At 40.6% G+C, this 18,931-nt stretch overlaps 2 protein-coding genes across 8 annotated transcripts in view; one reads left to right on the forward strand and one right to left on the reverse strand.

Moving 5' to 3' along the window:
* Positions 1-18,931, forward strand: part of tinc (transmembrane protein tincar) — a 72,523-nt gene that overhangs the window by 50,696 nt on the left and 2,896 nt on the right. For 5 of the 7 annotated variants that reach the window (XM_002053557.4, XM_032434261.2, XM_070207686.1 and 2 more), the window contains 4 exons: positions 6,630-6,864; positions 13,808-15,742; positions 16,381-16,795; positions 17,825-18,551. In XM_002053557.4, the coding sequence (XP_002053593.2) occupies positions 6,630-6,864; positions 13,808-15,742; positions 16,381-16,795; positions 17,825-18,551 (3,312 nt within the window). Of the gene's footprint in view, positions 1-6,332; positions 6,553-6,629; positions 6,865-13,807; positions 15,743-16,380; positions 16,796-17,824; positions 18,552-18,931 lie in introns of those variants that run through there. The other 2 variants (XM_070207688.1, XM_032434262.2) reach the window with 2 other exon arrangements.
* On the reverse strand, positions 2,262-3,481 carry LOC6629655 (trypsin). Its single transcript, XM_002053558.4, has 3 exons — positions 3,257-3,481; positions 3,018-3,198; positions 2,262-2,964 (listed from the first exon to the last, which is right to left on the reverse strand). Exons 1-3 carry the CDS (start codon positions 3,318-3,320, stop codon positions 2,292-2,294), a joined length of 918 nt encoding a protein of 305 aa, XP_002053594.2. The 5' UTR covers positions 3,321-3,481; the 3' UTR covers positions 2,262-2,291.

Below are 18,931 nucleotides of genomic sequence, written 5' to 3' on the forward strand. Positions count from 1 at the left end.
TAGTGGCATTATTTTTGTTATTAAATTCATTTGCAAACAAACAAGGCATACGCTCCAGCTCCTGTCCAGCTTCTGACTCGTGGTACGCCTCAAAATGACTGCCAATGTGGAGAATGCAGCACACACATAGACAGGCACACACACACGCATGCATGCACATTGATACAATTGAATATTATATCCTCTCAGGCACACACTCGCATATAGTGTGCGTCTGTGTCGTTCATGTCCCTGCTTTTATCAGCATAATAAATGCAATTATGGCTTTTTCATTTTCCATCTCAGTCTGACACTTAACTCGCTCTCTTCTTCTAGCGCTAGCGAGTGCATGGTGTTTTATTTATTGTCTATCTGAAGTGCATGGCAGACGATGGCGCTGGCAAAAGCTCGATAGAAAAATACAATAACTTGTAAACGAATTTATATACCCTGCATACATAAAGGATTAAGTGGAGTATAGACTCGTTGTGGATGTGTACGAGAATGCCAACAGCGCGAACCCAATTTGTGTTTATCCTTCTATAAAGCACATGTCCAAGAGCAAGCATTGAATGCAATATTGTTGAAATAAATTCATTTATTAGTTTGATATATGTCAACTTTATTTAACTTTTTTTTTTATTTTGTTGGGTATTCGCCTGGGAGATATGTTTTTTATAGTAGGCAACTAATTCGTATCTGTAAAAAAAATTATTTGCTTTTGTCTGATATCACGAATTCGTATTTTGAAGAATCCCATAAAAGTAAATTGAAATTAATTTGTTATCAGATACAATTTTTTAAGGGCCATTGCATGTTATGATTTTTTTTTCTTTTACCAGAAAACAGTATATAAAATTCGATAGCACTCGAGTTAAGTAGCTCGCATTTGTTTGCTGTCGAGAATCTCATGTGATATATACTGTAAAAGCCACTTAAAGTGGCTAAATAAAAGAGCTGGAAAGTGCAGAAAAAGCACATGGTGCATGATATGTTGTGTGGGTGTAGGGTTTATGCGGAGACTGTGTCCTCTGTCACTTTCTGTTAGATTGTGTTGTAGCCACGCTGCTGGCCTGCGGGCTATCACAAATAAGTTGATTATTTTAAGCCAACTCAAAAGCTAAAAAACTGGGTGCAAAACAACAGAAACACAACCGATTATTCAGCACTCAGTCAGGCAATGAGGTCATGAAACGGGTTGCTCATGATTTGCCTAAAAATGAAAACGTTAAATAGAACTATTCCGGGCGCCAACCATAAGCTGCCTATCAGTCGCAGCACAGCAGTTGGTACACATCAAAAAGCAGTGGGAAAATAGAAAACGGTTGGTCCCATCATACGGCAGCCATTTAATAAAGCCGACAGCAAAGGCCAATTCCGTGATGAAAGCCAACATTGGTCATTGACGCGTGGCTATCGGAGGATTGGCAGAATACATAGGCGCAAAAAGAGGCATAGGAAACGGGTGCAGCAGGAAATGCATCTGCACTATGGGCAATTATTGTGAATTCATAGTTTTTGTTTAGTTTTTGCCATTCACAGCACGATGTCAGAAGTCATGAGTCAAAGTGGCAGAAATCAATTTTTGTTATGGTTAGATATGAGCTAAAGGCTGCAGTCCTAGATTCTGTTTCGAATAGGAAAAACATACGAGCTGACAATGTTTTTTAGCTTAATGAAGAGCACCTGCATGCCCGCTTTATAGTGGGAAATTACATATTTCTTTGGCCTTGTCAAGACTGAGCTTTACTTGGCACAGTAAATTAGAAAGTTCATCTGATTTTTTAATAATTGCCAGCTTAAAATTGAATATTCCTTTCACAATATTACAATTGAATTTCTAAATATTATTTACATGTTGTCTCAGAGCGTTTTGTACTTCTGTTCTTGGCAAAGTCAACAAAATTGTCAACATGTTGTCTAACTAAATATAATCGTTTATTAAAATTTCATCACTGTTGTTTCTTGTTCTTTACTTCTCTGTGCTGTTTTATAATATTGTCGTCTTAAATATTTGTTTTGTTGAAGCTATGAAAAATTAACATGGACTAAAACCACCTTTTTGCTTAATATTTAAGAGATGTCTTTTTTACTTCTGCTCTTTTTGGCTTCGACTTTAAAATTCATTTTTATAGTGAATTATAATCGAAATCAAAATGCTAATTCGATATGTTTTATCATCAGATTATCGTCGAATCCATCGTTTAAATGAAAGCCCCTCGCACAGATATGATTACAGACTGAAGCTTGGATATTCCTAAATTGATCCAAATTTTCTAAATTTTTTTAATTTTCATTTTTGTATTATGTATTTAATCTGCTTGTATTATAATAGCCGTAAGCAAAGCACTATAAACCACATACAATTTTAGAGAAAAGTGACTCCTGCTAGCTTGGTTATGCAAACTTCTTAGGGTGAAGTCTGCATAGTCCAGCGAGGAGTTGGCCGACCTGATCCAGTCAGTAAAGTTAGATATATTTGTATATACGCCTGGAAAAAACATGCGGCCACAGTCCACGCCCCAAGAGATAATGCCCGTGAGGTGGCCGCCACAAACGAGTGGGCCGCCGGAGTCACCTTTGCAGGCATCGATGCCGCCCCGCAGCCAGCCGGCGCACATCTGCGTTTGCGGCAAAAAGAAATAGATAATGGAACAGACATTTTGGGGCACAACGGGCACTATCGCCTGGCGTAGCTGTTTGTACTTATTGCCCCAGCCGCTGATAAGGCAAAGGGTGCCTTGATTTGCTGGCCTCTCGGCAAGGGGCAACGGTCGAATGGTTGGATATTTGGATGGTATAAGACCATTTAGAAACACCAGCGCAATATCGTTCTCAAGCGTGGGATAGTAGTACTTATGATGTCCGATGATCTCCTGCACCAAATACACCTGGGTAAAGCTGTCTTTCTCATTAAGATTGCTTCCTCCGGCGACGACTACATAGTTCTCTGAGCCTCTGTATTTCACCGGTATAGTACCATTTCTGAGAATTACATGGTGAGGATATTGATAGTTACATAGCTTAACTGTACCCACTCGGCAAAGCAATGGGCCGCCGAGCAAACCACACGCTCTGTTATCAAAGCCCCACCGCAAATGTGACCCAATCCGAACTCTTTCTCATGATAGTAACGTACGCGAATTGAGACAATATATGGAACATCGGCAATAGTTATTGGATAGCCCCCTACTATCTTAGCATGAGTCTCCACGGTTTCTGCACAGACACATCGAATATATAGGCATCAGTTTATTCTTCAATTTTAATAACTCACGCTCGGCAGCAGCAGCTGCTGTGAGGCACACCAAAGCGATTATAAGCCCTTGGCTAATGAACATTTCTAACGACCCTCCGTATGGTGATGCCCGATAAACCAATTTGATGATACATTGATGTTGCGTATATGTTAAATGCTAAAAAAAGTTATACGAAAATGAAATATTCCAAATTTGTAAAAATATTGTTTGCTCTATAATTTAGACTTTAAAATTATTTTAAGATTTGGATTTTTAATTTGACAACAAATTGAAATCGATAGGAAAGTAATAAACTTTTAAAATGTTTTTGACTTCAGTTGAGAATTCTGTAAATATATGTTGTACACGAATTAGGCTATGACTCCTAATAATGAATCCTGTTATTAATAAATAGTACTAATATGTGTCTACAGAGACACGTTAGATGACTCTTTAAGGCCTATAGACAGAAGAATCGATTAGAAAGCAACTATCAATCTATAATAAGTATTTATTTATTTATTTAAACTAAAATATACATTCTCATCTGTGTTGTGGGGTAAAATAAAAGATACGACATACGTAACTGATACGGAATAGTTTTTTTGAAAAAATATTAGACCAGTTTCTTTTTCCAAAAGAGTGATCTTTTAAGAGTTTACAGATCGGACAGCTTCTACTCTAGTACGACTTCATGCGCTGCATAGCTATCTGGAACTTTTAAGATATTCCTGCTTCTAATTTTAGATTCTGCTTAAGAGTTCAATACGGGTTTGACATGATTCCGTTTTGTCAGCTGCACGAACAGCTGTTCATACTCTGTATTCATTGAAAATGGTAAAAATGGCATTTTGATGTTGTGCAAATGCATGTACCAGGCACCTGTCTGTCGGGGAAATTGCAAAAGCAAGGTTAACTTTTTAAAATGTGTGTTGTTTTATAAAGTTCCACAAGCATTGTAATGCTTACAATAATGGGAACAGTTTTTTTTTTTTAATTTTGAATTAACGACTTCGCGAAAACTTTTTAGTTCAAATGAACCTTCAGCTAGTTCATTTTGTTTGCGAGAAATACACCTAAAAGCCGCCGTCAGCCACAGCACATGTGCATAGTAACAAAGTGGATTGCCGATTTTGGCAGGGGTAATACACACCCATTTGTTTATTGAGGTGGTTGGCTTACCCCCTCCCACTACCCACATGCCCACTGCTTTGTTTGTGGCAAATGGGGCTGCTGTTGCTTTAGCTGGCCACGGGAATTGCAAGGGGCTGACAACCGCGGAATGTCGGCACGTTTAAATGTATTATCTTGTTGGCTAAATGGGCGCGCATTTGCCGTCTCACTTGCACAAGCAGCAGCGCAGTCCTTGCTGTGTGCGTGTGCACTTCAAATGCGTTTCCCTTTTTGCAAATTGCAATCATTGTTGTTGCTTCACGGTAAACGTAACGAAACGAAACGAATCCAAGCCAAACCAAACAAACTAAAAAATATATAAAATACCCCAAGCAAAAAGCAAACCAAAGCCAAAACAAACCACACCGAGTTCCATTCTCTAATATTGTGTCTCTTCTCTCGCTGTAATTCCATGAAGTCTGCTTGTTTTTAATTTAAAAGCCCAACAGCGCCCATTTATTTATATGCTGCGCGTGATTTTTATGTTTCCCGCACATATATGTGAATCTACACGCCGTATATATAAATTTTTCATTTTACCATTTGTCACGTGAATTTTTAATGCGCCAACGCGTCGTATGCGCAATATTTTGCGCTTAAAAACTGGAAACCCAAAGCTCTCGAAATACCTCTTGCTTTGTTGTAAACGCAGCGTTTTATTTAATATTTTATTTTCATGGTTTTGCATAGTTTTTTACGTATTTTATTTTATTAATTGCACGTCACGCTGAGATAGTTCGGATTCAGTAAATGAAGCTCTCTGGAGATGTATGTGGTTTTTAGTGTATCCGCATGGGGATTTCAATTGGTCGTACCTTTATGGTTGTCTCTTGGTCATAAAAAGCTTTTATTTGATTTATTGTTTGCTTCACATGCAATTACAAATAATTCAAAGCAAATGAAAAGAGATTTAAATATATGAACAATCAATGTAACAATATTAGTAAAAGCGTTCAGTGATTAAAATGATTCGAATGCTCATACATACTCATCTTCTACATATTCATCGTTGCTCGTATGGTATAGCTTGATTGCGCCTCCTGACTAACTTAGCCATACCAGATAGTAAGCTTGGTGAAATTAGCATTACGCCTGTTCTTATTTATCTGTATATATGTAATATACACAATTGGCAGACACGCACGATTGTTTTAATTGCCATCCATTAGCAGGAGGAATATAGTTTTGTATAAATACACGTCGCTGAACGAAGAAAATAATACAGTGCATTAATAATAGTGTAAGCATCAGGTAATCATAAAAGAAAAGTGTTTGGTTTAAGGAGAAATAAATGAATTTCCTGAAAAGTGAAATTAATTTTGGTTGACGATTAACAAGCAAGTGATTTTAAGACTCTATCCAGATGGTAGCGACTTTAGAACTGTCTTGAAGCTAGGTAAATTTTCTTGTTTCAGTTTGCGCTTGAGCTGTAATAATAAATATTTGTGCGCGATTGGCCTGCACTCAAATGGATTTAAATCTGAAGTTTAAAGACTTTAGCCCCACTTGTATCAATCAAATTGCGCACACACATACAGAAGAGTGGATGAAAAATAACAAATTCCTTTGAAATTTATACATATTATGTTCTACAAAGAATTTGTTTTACATTGTGTAAGCTAATCTCACAATCCGATTATCCGGTTGCTATTCTGAATTTATATATTTATTCCATTTTAGCTTATTTCCGTACGTATTTAGCTGTCTCTTTTTAATTGCGCATTTTTTGCCTCTGTTAAAGAAATAAAAAAAATTGAAGCTATTTTCCTGGCTTTAAGGCAATCAAACTAATTTAAAGCTTCCAAAAAAACCTAGTTTTTCTTAAGACGCATATAAAATGAATTAAAATTATTATTTTTGTTTTCAATCACGTAGTTTTGACATTTCATAAATGATTTAAATTAGTTTTAAATTAGTTCAATCTTAAATAAATTCCGGAGGCTCTTCGTTAGTGCCTTGAATAAGTTAACAATCTGTCGAGTAACAGATATTGCTTAAATAGCTTAAGTTTCTTTAAAGGAAGACAGAACTTTGGCAACTATTCAGAGTTGCAGCTGTGGCAGCGAAAAACTAAACTTGAACTATGCAAGCAGTCAGCTGGTTCAGTTGCATGCCACACAGTTGCAGCTCTTATCTGAAACAGTTTGAGAATATTTTGCAGGTCTCCGATTGTAATATACTCTAACCTACTGCATGTGTGGGAAGCTATTGTAATGTCGCGTTTCTTTTGCTTGACAGGTTGGAAACTTGGCAAACGATGGCATCAAATTGGCAACTGGCGCCAAGGAGCGTCGCTGCACGCTGGCGCCGCATGATGGCCTCGAGGAGGAGGCACGAGGTGGCACTTTGCGCGCCCTCTGGACGCATGGAGGACCTACGGCAGCCTTTGTGCACATCCTTATAGCATTGTGTTTGCTGTTGCCGCGACTTTTGCTGGAGGCGCGCATCATCGAGAATGGACTGTTGCCCAAAGGTGAGTGTAATTAAGTGGAGTGCGGCAAGAGTGTGTCGACAATGCAAAGTTGGCGAGTGTCAACAATCAGAGTAGAGAAACTCTAGCTGGCTGTAGCACAAAAGTATGCAATGAAACGTCGACAGGAAGCTGCCGCAGCTCCATTTTATCTTCTTCTTTTTTTTTTGTCACCCTGACATTTTCGGCTGGCCTTTATTGTTGTGCTTTTATTGCCCAATTGCATTTCAATTGCGCACTTCCGTCACGGCGTGGCAGACACTTTGTTGCAGCAGCCGTTGTTCTTGAAACTGCAGTATTGTTAAGCATACGCCACTTGTTACATTGTCGGCTGATAAATGCCAGTATAAAGAGCCACAGGCATTGAATTGTTTATAATTGCATTGGTTGCAGCAATCAATTCCACATTTGCGGCCATTGTGCATTTTAATTAAATTATTTCGGCTATGATAGCCAGCATAATTGGCCGCCAGACAATCGTCAAGGGCCTCACTTTAAGGTAATTCCAACATTTACAAAAACGTTAGTACATACAACTGTTTGGCCAAGAAGTTACAGCCCTAATATCTGCAAGCTTAACAAAGTGAGCTTAAGGGAATATCACAGAGAGACGGAGAGCGAGAGAGTACTGCAGTGAAAAAGAGATTGTGCATATGAGCGTACTATGCTCCGGCTCAAGTCACTTCAAAGCAATGTCAATCGCTGGGGAAATCTGCTCGAAAAACATATGCATGAGCCGGTGCTTTCCACAGGCAAACAAAAACAAACGCAAACATGCCCAATATTGCCGTACACGGGCTAACAACCACAGGAGTAAACTCGGCGACACACTCACATGCATGTACACACATAGGTTGACAGGCGACCAGGGGCACGCCCATTATGGGCAGCAATAAGCCACGTTATTAACAGCGTGCAGGCGGGCAACCAGGCAACCAACGAACCGAACCAAAAACTGTGCAAATGTTGGTTGAATGAGGAGCAGGCAGCAGAAGCTGAAGCCGAAGCAGGACAGTCCGGACGCCGGCAGGCTTCTGTTTGCTCATCGTCATGTGTACACCTGTGTGTATATGTGGCTGTGTCTGTGTGTGGCGATATTCTCTATACACACACGTATTCAGCCGGCGAGTAGCGCTAATGCCACTCGTAGAACTGTAAACTAATGCCACAGTAAACGGCAAAAATATATATATAAAAAAAAGAAAGTTAGTCCTCAAATACTCCTTTAATTCTGGAACAGTTTTAATTCCCATGGGCAAGTCAGCGTTGCATACATTTGCGCGAAATTTGCAAATGAGTTTAAATTTAGTTTTATTTAAAAATCGGCATTTTAATTAGAGTCTCTCGCTTATATAACGTTACATAGATACAGATTAAAAAAATTACTAATCCGCATGCGAGGTTAGCTGATATACTTGATGGCATAAAATAGCTTCATACGAGAGTTGATAATCGGCAGATTTTATGCTCTATACCATAAAGGTGTGCGTCCATATCGCCATCGATAGTCAATACCAGATGACATTGATACAAGAAAGTACAATAAAAATAGCATTGTTAGATAATTAGAACTACTACTCGATAATATATATAATCACTTTTCGGTAATAGATTTACAGATGTATTACTTACTGTATTGACATTTTATCCACCCGTTAGTTGCAACGCAATTTCTCGATAAGACATTGATAAAAGCTTGTCGTTAGTCATTTTGGACCACTGGCAAGTTATTAATAATATCTATATTGACATTTTACCCCCCTCCAAATTAGTCTCTCTCAATAGTTGGAGATAAGTTTCCCCGATGATACATCGATTAAAATTAGTAATTAAGAAAAAAAAACACTGTCAGGTTTACATCAACAAATTTGTGTATACTTGTTTACTCACTAGATAGTAGAAGCTCTATTTTCTCGATATTTGCTTCTCTCGAGAACTGGAATAAGCTGTGCAATTGAATGATTAGACATTAATAAATTAAATTAAAAGATAAGTATAAGTAAATCTACATTACATATTGCCAGTAAGCGTTAACTGTCAATATTTGCTAGTGTTTGCAAATATTTAAAAACATTCCGAAAATTGAAATGTGTCGAAATCTGAATTTACAGAGTGAGCAAAGTAATTGCCGTGATGTCCAGAGGCAAGCAAATCAAAATTAACTACATTTAAAGCGAGTCCGTGTGCGAATCCTCGTCAGTTTCAGTCTCAGTTTTCAGTTTCCAGTTCCCAGTGCCAATCGCTATTTCAATCTGCGTCCGGCTGCATGTCCATATGGCGGGTTTATTGAACCGGCCAGCGCGCAAGGGAGCTGGCAGCAAGAGAGCAGGCAGCTTAAAGGGACGGGATAACAGTCCGAACAATGCCGTCAGTGACGCGGCGCCGAGTTGCAGGAGTAAATTAAAAATGTGGCAGGCGGTCGCATTGGTATCATAAAAACATTGACGAGTTGAGTTGAGTTAAAGTCCGCTATACAGAGTGATCCATGATGAAAGCTGCTGCAGCTGCAGCTCGGCTGCTTCATGTGATATTTCAATTAATTTCGATTTTTTTTTTTAATTTTCATTTGCCATCTCGCTGTCCGCGTCGTTGGCAGATATTCTTGCGGTCCTTGTGTTGCCAATTCATGCTCGGAAATTACTTTCGCGCAACTTGTTGGCTGCCCAGCCGCACATGCCGTGCCCCACTCGCCTGTTGGTATTAGAAAATCATTGGCACAAATAAAATGTGCAACGGTCCAAAGCCAAAGTCTTAGTCCTTAGCACTTGCGTCTGGGCTTGGCATCAAACGGTCTCTGCGATGGGAAGTTGGGGCTGTGGCTGGAGCCGGATGTTGGTCAAGTTAAGTGCAATGTCTTGTCGCGACAACGGCTTTGGCCATTTTACCGCTTGGCTGCACAAGCGTGCGCTCCCTCCTGCTGCAATTTGTCAACTTGGTTGACATTCTTAAAGATGGCCTCAGCTGCTCTAGATTGTTCCGTTGATGTTGACACTTGTCAGCCGCGGATCGGCGATTGCAAGTTGCGCATTATAATTTCCTGTAAGTAATTAATAAACTTTACCTCCTGATGGACTTGGCAGGACAAGGAAAGTATCTATAGCTACGAAGCTATCAAAAAATATTTAATAACTTGCATATATATAAATTTTATTTTCCTTTCTTTCTTTAACTTTTGCATTAGCATTAAATCGGCTCAAATAACTGGCAAGATAATTAGAGAAGCAAAAAGCAAATACTTTTCAAAAGCTCTCATAAGTCACATAAAAATAAAGACGGAAAAGATATTAAATGAGGAGGGCGGTTGGCTTGCGGTGAGGTGTGTTCTGAGCCTAAAATAAATATAAAACAAGAGGTTCTAGTCGGGAGTTCCCGACTAGGGGATACCCTGAACCCTCTACCCCCTACATCTAAGATTTCATAGTCTATAGGTCTTATATGTTCTGAGATCCTTGCGTTCATACATACGGACGGATGGACAGAGGGACGGACCGACGGACGGACGGACAGACAGACAGACGGACATGGCTAGGTCGACTCGGCTATTGATGCTGATCAAGAATATATACACTTTATGGAGTCGGAGATGCTTCCTTCTGCCTGTTACATACATTTGGATTTAATACAATATACCCTTATACCCATTTTTAATGGGTTCAGGGTATAAAAATTAAAAACCACGCCTGACAGCCACGCTGCACGCTGTCAGAATACTTTAATTGCACCAAGCGACAACTAATTACTTTTGGCAGATGTCAAATCATTGAATGATATATTATATTTCACATGATTTAAAAAACATGTATATATATAGATATGCATATGCATATATATATATATATTTATATTTATGAAGATCACGCATACGCACCGTTGCATTTGTGAGTGATGCCGAGCTTAATGGCGAAAACTTCTTAAATTGAATGGAAAATTTTTTGCTATTTTTTCTTTAATAATTTAATTTAATAATCGTAATATATTTGATAGACTTAACAATTATTATTATTTCTGATTAACATAGCGCCATGCTCATATTGACACTTATATTTATTTAATTAACATACTTATTCATTAATATTGTAGGTAATTTATTGAAAGTAATTTTACAAATATATTATTTATAATAATATTTAAATTATAAAATAAAAGCTGGCGCCAACTGCTTCCGTTCGCAGTTTTTTTCCTGCTTTCGTATTTAATTAAAAGCTGAGCCCAAATCAGCATCCAGCGGCAATTTTATGGCTTAAATCACTTAAACGGCGTGTTGCGCTTATAAATAATTAATGCAGAGGTTACGAAAAATAAATGAAAACCTTGATAGGATAGCGGGCGTTAAATATGAAGGCCTCTTATGCGCCATATTGAGCGTATAAAAGTCTGCTAAACAGGGGCACTCGAAATCACGAAAGGAAGCAGTTGAGGGCCGAGCTGTGCTGCGCTGGACGTGCAACGGATGTGGACCAAGATGCTGTGGCCGGTAACGTAGCCAGTTCAGGCCAAGGCATGAAACTTATCATTATTCATGCTAAAGACTTAACGAGCGCGGTCTTGAGCTGGCGAGCATTGGTAGGGGGTGGTATTCTGCGAGGCTTATCGGCATTGCAACTATTACCCACAGCGGGGCGTCGGGTAGCGGATGACGGTGGGCGTTGCCTGGCTTGGATTTGCGCATTTTCATTACATTTCCTTCATGCTGCGTCCTTCGTTTTCTGTCGTCGTCCACTTCGTCGACTTGGCGCTGGTGTTATTGTCATTGCCATAATCGAGGCGGGAAGCGTCGAGGCGAGGACATTGCCGCTGGGTTAATCTGCAGATTTTCGGTGTTGTCGGTTTTACGAGCCACTTGCCGTTTGCCAACGACGACATATTATTATGGCAGCCATTGTTGTAATCCCAAGCAAACCCCTACCACAAAACAGAATTCTACTATGTGCACTTCAGTCTACCCAGTGGGCAGCCCATTGTCTTTAATATTTCTTTCGGAAATTTTCGGTCTTTTATTTCCGAGCTGGCTTTGTTTGCCGCCTGCTCGCCAGGAGCTATTTCTGTCAGTTCTTTGTGCTCTTAAAGCAACTCGCCTAATAAATAATTTTATGAAAGTGTTAACTTGGCAAATTTTCGTGTTTCTATTCAAGTTATTAACTGTGCCAGGCCCCCTTCAGTGAAAGTGGACTGAGATATTCCGTAATCCATAAAATAAACAAATTAGCTAAGCATTATAATCCAGACGAGCGGAGGCAATTGTTGGCCTAAGGCAACAGGATGTGGGCTTTCAGAGTTAAGCCAAAATTCTTTTTTATTTTATTTATGAAATTAATTATAAATCTATAAATTAAATTAAGCGGATAACGTGAATCGACTTACGAATTCATAATTTACCAATTGAACATATTAAACGTGTTGCATTTAATGCATTCAACAGGACGAGCAATTTAAGGCTAAGCTGCACGCACTGCACAGCAGAAAAAGCTTTAAAGCCAATGCAGTATGTACATATTAATAAGTACTGTAAAACGAAAATGAAATTGTTGAACTTGGTCAAGTGGGCTATCAAAGTATTTTTACTATAATTTTTCGATGCAATTTTGTTTACAAATCAATCAATCAAAAAACATTTTTACTATATTTATCTAAGTTCTTCAAAGATTATTTCAACAGCCAATATGAATATGCAATGTTTTTCTTATTACCCTTGCAACACGTTTTATTAATCTCTGAACATTTGCGTTTGTGTTCGCTTCGCTTATATTAATATTCATTATCAGACCATTTGCTGGCTCCTGGCGAACACACACACCCATCAAAGTTCGCAACCTGCTTTAACGAGATGAACAAATAAAAATAGAAGGAAATACAAAATTGGACCGTAATAAACATCAGCATTGAATCCAGCTAAAAGCAAAGGTTCGGCTTGCTTAGGTAGCTGTCGAAAATCGTTAAATGGAACATAAACCCTCGACATATGCTGTAAATGTGTACTTAATTAGCCTAACGGGGCTTCAACATTATCCAGCATTATCCAGCACTGTCAGCGACATGAAGCCAGCCCAGTATTTAACAGCAGCCAAAATGTAGGCAACACTTTTTGTGGCTGCCAAAATGGCGTCGTAAATCCTTTGGAATTGACTAGGCGTAGCCTTTATATATGCATAACAATTATGAATTAGGCATGAATAGTCGACTAAAAGATACTTATAGCTGAGACTAAAGTGGTCGACGCACAATTTCATTCTTTAATAGTTAAATAATATTTAAATATCTGTCCTGTAATTATTTGTAATACAAACGATATGCCATGGGCAACGTATAAAAAGTGAGTAGAATGTGTGTTTTCGTAAACGTATTTACTTTCGGAGTCGTTGATAAATATACCAAAGATAATGCTGTTATTTGGTTATCATTTCTGACCCAAAAGGTTCCAAGCAAAATTTCTTTTATTTCCGCCCAATAACCCGGCGATCATCGATATATCGCCTGAGGGTCAGTAATAATATATAAAATTTATTTAAATTAATTGTTTAAGTTTCAAAATGCCTTCTTAGGGCATTTGAATACAATAGGGTATAAAGTAGTTTCTTTCAATAATGCCCCATTTAATTAACTGTAGCTTAGAGGGAATTGAAGCAGCTTCTGTTGCCTGCCTGTTTATTTGAACGTGTTCAAATGCTCATTATCTGCGTGCATATTTATTTAAACCAAATGTGTGGGTGTGCGAGTGTGTGTAAAGGTGTGTCTGAGTGATTGTGATTCATGCGTGTGTGTGTGTCTGCCCAAACCAAGGTACTTTGCTTCTAATCCCTCAACATGTGCAGCTATGTTATAGAGTAGCTCAAAGCAATTTTGTTGTTCCCAGCAAATCAAGCACTCTAATTATACTCATTCATCTCACGCTCTCGCTTGCACTTGCTAACTAACTTTCTCTTTCTCTCTGGCGCCTTTTAAATTGCAGAGCAAGTTTGGGCAACCGAATTGGACTTTGTTGTTATCAATAGACGGAATTTGATGGCCATGTCGGTGGTGGTGCCGACGCTGCCCTACCAAAATCAGCAGCAGCAGCAGAGGCTGAACGTAAGCGTAAACAGCTTGGAGCACGATGAGGACGACTACTACAACGATACGATGTTCACGGCAATAAGAAGGAGCAGCAGCGGCGGCGGCGGCGGCGGCATCAATAATAATTTGTTCGAACTGACACGTGATAAGGATGGCAGGAATGGCAGGAAGGCGGCCAAGACGACGGCAATAGCAACAACAAAAACAACAATGCGTAAAGGAGCTGCGGGCAGGACAAGATACTTTGAAGTGCCCGATTTAATTAATCGAAATATTGATGAAGACAATGAGCAGCAGGGTAAGGATGTGGCCCAACGACTGGAGCTTGATGATGACAACGATGATGATGCTGATGATGCTGACTTGGATGATGATAACGTTGATGTGGGCCGAGATGAGGGCACTGTCTTCATGCCAGACTTTGAGGCCAGCAATGGGTTTGCGCCCAAAACAACAGCAAAAGCAACAACAATAGCAAAAGCAGCCACAACAGCTGCAGGCGCGGAAAATTGGCAAAGGCTGGGCACACTTGACAAGGCAACCAGCAAGACGACATCGGCTAACATTGGGCCTATAGCAAAAACAACAACCGCTGCTACAAGCAGCACAACAACAACAACAACAAAGACAACAATATCGACCACAACAACTACAGCAACAACAACGACACCAGCAGCAGGAGAAGCAGAAGCAACAACAAGCACAACCGCACCACCAATTATAGCCAAACAACAGCAACAATTGCACCAACACCAACATCACAACAAGAGCAGTCGAAAACACCACAAACACCACCACAAGCAGCGACAACAACAACCGCGTCGCCACCACGTTGCTGCACACGAACAAACACTGGTGGAGAGCTACGGCGAGGAGGAGACCACGACACGGGACAGCAGTATTCATCGCGTGCGCACCGAAATGCTGCCAGAGATTATAATACCCTCGACGCCAGTGTCCAGCAATTCCAAGATAATTGCCATCAAACCCAAAACGCAGAAGCGTCGCATTGTCAAGCGCGCGGCGAGCAAATCAGGCGTAGATATCGAACCGGAGTATTTGTTGGGCGATGCGGCCGTAAGCTCCAGCGAGTTTATAGCCAAGTCCAGCAGCGAGCATGAGCATGAGCAGCAGGAGCAGGAGCAGCTCGATGAGGATCTGGATCTCGATTTGGAGGATGCCGAATTCCAAGCGCTGCCTGCTGTCACGCCAGCAGTAGCTCCCACAGGTAGCAGCAGCAGCAGCAATGATTTTGTGCGTCTCGATGGCTTTGCAGGCATGCTGCAGCTGTTTTTTGGCATCGACAAGCCCATCGATGTGGCCATCTTTGCCCAGCCGCCCAGCGCGGAGTTTGTGAACCTCTTGTGCGCTTTGCTCGTCTGGTCAGTGCGTTATCCGGCCGTATTTTGGAACACATCAAAGTCGTTTGCCTGCGTCTTTAGCCTGCAAATGATTGTCGCCGCCTTGGACACTATACTTGGTTATGTGGGCGTCTCGAATCTCTACAAGCTGCAGATATATGCGGAGGCCATGCCAGTGCACCAGCCGGGACTCATACTGAATGCCACGGTCACGCTGGCGCTCTATTTGCTGGCCACGGCGCTCGTGTTGGCCTCCTCAATGGTTATGTATTTGTATGGACACGGCCGGCTGGCCACACGCATGAGAGATCGGTCCATTATCACGCTTAAGACCAGTCAAACCTGGATCTATTTTGCTCATTGCGCGTCCTTGTGCTTTGTACTGGCCTTGGCTGTGGTCAAGGCGCCGCTGTTGAATGATCTCAGCGCCACCTACAAGAACAATTTGCATTGTCCAACCTTTTTGGCAGGTGAGTTAAATAAAGTTGGCTTGAATAATTTCGCTTTAAATGGTTCAGTACACTAAAAACTAGCTAAGCAAATAAATAAGTTCCTTATATATAAATATATGATATGAGATCGATATAAATAATCAGAAAATGTAATATATATTCTATAAAATAAGTTTATTTTCAATTGAAAGTGACTGAAGCACCAGACCTGGGTTCAAGAATGTCTAAAACCGGACACCCAAACCGCACATAATTGCAGGGAACTAGCATCAATTTGTATTATGTAGTCAAATACTTAAACATAAGACAATACATTTCTAATAAATTAGCTCAATGTCAAAGAAAGGGCGCTACAAGAGTCTTATGAAAACTGACAACAGGGCTTCTATCGGTTGGGGTTAAAATGCATCCATTGTCAGCTTTAATTGAAGTGGACGCAAACACAAACCACGAGAACAATTCACTTTAAGCCACGCCCCAGCACCTTGAACCCTGTCTGTAAGCCAATTAGCAGTTCTTGTTTTCGGAAGCATTTCGCATTAATCGGCCATGTGCGTAGAGTAAATACCGCGTGTCAAATGACCACACGGCTCTAGCTGTGTCTCAACTAACGAGTCCTATGTCTTAATCAGTGTCTGCTTATATTCTCTCTGTAGCGCTCGTTGGCGTCACACATCTGCTGCTGTGGATTGTCGTCTGGCTTTGTCTGACTATCAAGAGGCGCTGGCACTTTAAGCTGCCACCGTTGGATCACACCTATGGCGGGCTGTTGAATAAGGCCAGCGCTCAGCCGTTGCTCATGTCCAGCGGGCAACGTACGGGCAGCAACTCGAGCAGCGGCGCCAACTCAACGAGCACAACGGTCAATGGTATCGACTCCTCCAAACCGGATATGATGAGCACGGCCACAAGCACGGAACTGGCTGGCATGGGACTGGTGGCACAGGAGGATATCTATTGGCCAAAGCTGACGCCCAGCTCACCCAAGCTGAAGGTCACCTTCAATGAAGTTACGAGTACGTCTGATGATGTCCTACTAATTGGTGACCAAGAACAAACTGATGGCAAGCGGTAAAAAATCGTTTTTTAGTTACAAAACAAAAATAAATAGCAAATTGAAGGCAGCGCCCGTTGTCCGTTCTACTAAAAAAATCTGCAACATGCATTTCAAAACACGTACTTAGTTGAGTTTCATTTAGTTTTCTCAAGCACCACCATTAAATCGACACCACCACAAACAAAATTCATTACTTGCACAGTAAGAAAAAACTAAAAACAAAACTAAAAAAAAGAAATAATTTTCTAGTCATTTAATCTAAAATTCTAATTTTTGTTTCAGTGTTGTGTTGTTATCATTTTTTGTTTGTTTAGTATGCACGTTTCATTCTACACATTCCGCCCAATTCTTAATTACTGGCCCTCTCTCACACAGACACACACACACACACACAGACACACGCAACCACTTCATTAACAAGTTTAGTTTTAGCGTTTACCCACACTTATTTAAATTTGTTTTGTGCCAATGACAATAATATTGTTGTTATTCTCTTTGTTAATTTTAACCCGTTTTAATTTCCTTTGGGGTTTCATTTACCATTTTCAATAACGGAATTTCCCATTTGCAACAAAATAACAGTTTTGTATTAAAACAAAAAAAGTATCTGAACAAAAGAGAGAAAGGAAACAATTTTTGTTCCGCTTGTCGCCTGTTTTATTGAATGTTATTCACGGACTTTATCAACAGAATATTTTTTGTTAATATTTTGTTAATTTTATTTTCTTTAATTAATTTGTGTTGTTTAATTTTATGTCAATTAACTAGACTTGGATTAGACGTTAAATACTAACTCTAGCTAATTGAATGTCTCGGTCTAAATTTGTAACTTAAATTTCATTGATTGAACTCACATTTTGTGCTGTTGCTGTCGTTGTTGTTTTTATTGTTGTTGGTCAATTGTTGAATTAGTGACAATAACTAAACAACGGAGCAACACACGGTGCGATCACCAAATCATGTGTGTACCGTCCGGAATTGTCGCCTCTTTCTAATTCACTCACACACGCTCTACCCCTTGCTCTCTACCCTCTACCCTTTAGCCATACGAGCCGTGGAACCGCGCTATGTTTTGCCAGTTCTGCGGGGGAAATTGACGACGGCGAGTACGCGACATTAAGGGCGGCCACCGCCAGCGGCGTTGTGGGCATCACCATGGGCAGCATAAAAAGCAGCATTGCAGTGAGCATGGGCATGGGCGGGGTCGGTGGCGCAGGCAGCAGCAGCATCATCAGCGGCCTGCTGCATCTAAGCGAATATGACGAGCTGCCACCGCCGCCATCTGTCAACCATCAGCAACCACCAGCCCATGGGCACACCCACGACTATGCGAATCTGAGCGGGCTGGGCGGCATCAGTGATGACAACATCTCCGAGGAGGGCAAGCTGCTGGCCTGTGTGCGGGACGATAGCATCACATATGCATCCACACGCGATCTGGAGCCGCCACAGCCAGCAACACCACCGCCGCCGCCACCGTTGCCCGTCAAAGGTGCACCCATGCCACAGCCGCCTAGCGTGCAGCATCCACATGCCAGCTACGGACGCGCGCCCCAGGCCATGCCCGAGATCATGCAAATTTCACCCGAACATCACAAATCACAGCCGAAGCCACAGCAGCAGCAGCAACAGCAGCCACACCACCCGGCGCTCCACCATCCATTACAGCAACATCCGCATCCACAAACACATCCGCATCCGCTTCAGCAGCATCATCTAGTCAGCCCACTGGCTCCGGTCACGGTCGCCGTGCACACCAACGAGGCGCATGTAAGTAGGCAACGGGTTTGGACACACGCTGTGAAAACATGTGTACCGACATTCCCCCCAGGCTAGCTGGAAGAGTTTTTGATTTTGGGTCATTTGACTTGCGGACTGAAATATATATAATATATAATATAATATAGATTGTTGTAGATGTAAATTCAGGTAATATATAGATTAGGTTAAATATATGTAAATCCAAAGCTTTGCAAATTTAAAGACATGCCAGAGGTGTTTTGTTTCTTTCGAATTTCCAATATTTGTTCTCTTTTTATAAGATTAGAGGTAATAACTATCTTTGACTTAACATAAATAGTTTTTATACTTATCATATGTAAATAAGAGAATTTTGAAAATTATAAATATTTCTCGGGTTCCGAATCATT

Source organism: Drosophila virilis, chromosome 2 (genome assembly GCF_030788295.1).
Source record: "Drosophila virilis strain 15010-1051.87 chromosome 2, Dvir_AGI_RSII-ME, whole genome shotgun sequence".
NCBI classification, from domain to species: domain Eukaryota; kingdom Metazoa; phylum Arthropoda; class Insecta; order Diptera; family Drosophilidae; genus Drosophila; species Drosophila virilis.

What these genes read in the sequence shown, in the direction of transcription:
- LOC6629655 (XM_002053558.4), bottom strand. Translation starts at nt 3,320, where the DNA reads ATGTTCATTAGCCAAGGGCTTATAATCGCTTTGGTGTGCCTCACAGCA. An exon ending in AGCAGCTGCTGCTGCCGAGC is followed by an intron (nt 3,199 to 3,256) that starts GTGAGTTATTAA and finishes GTGTCTGTGCAG; the next exon opens with AAACCGTGGAGACTCATGCT. An exon ending in GCGGCCCATTGCTTTGCCGA is followed by an intron (nt 2,965 to 3,017) that starts GTGGGTACAGTT and finishes TGTAATTCTCAG; the next exon opens with AAATGGTACTATACCGGTGA.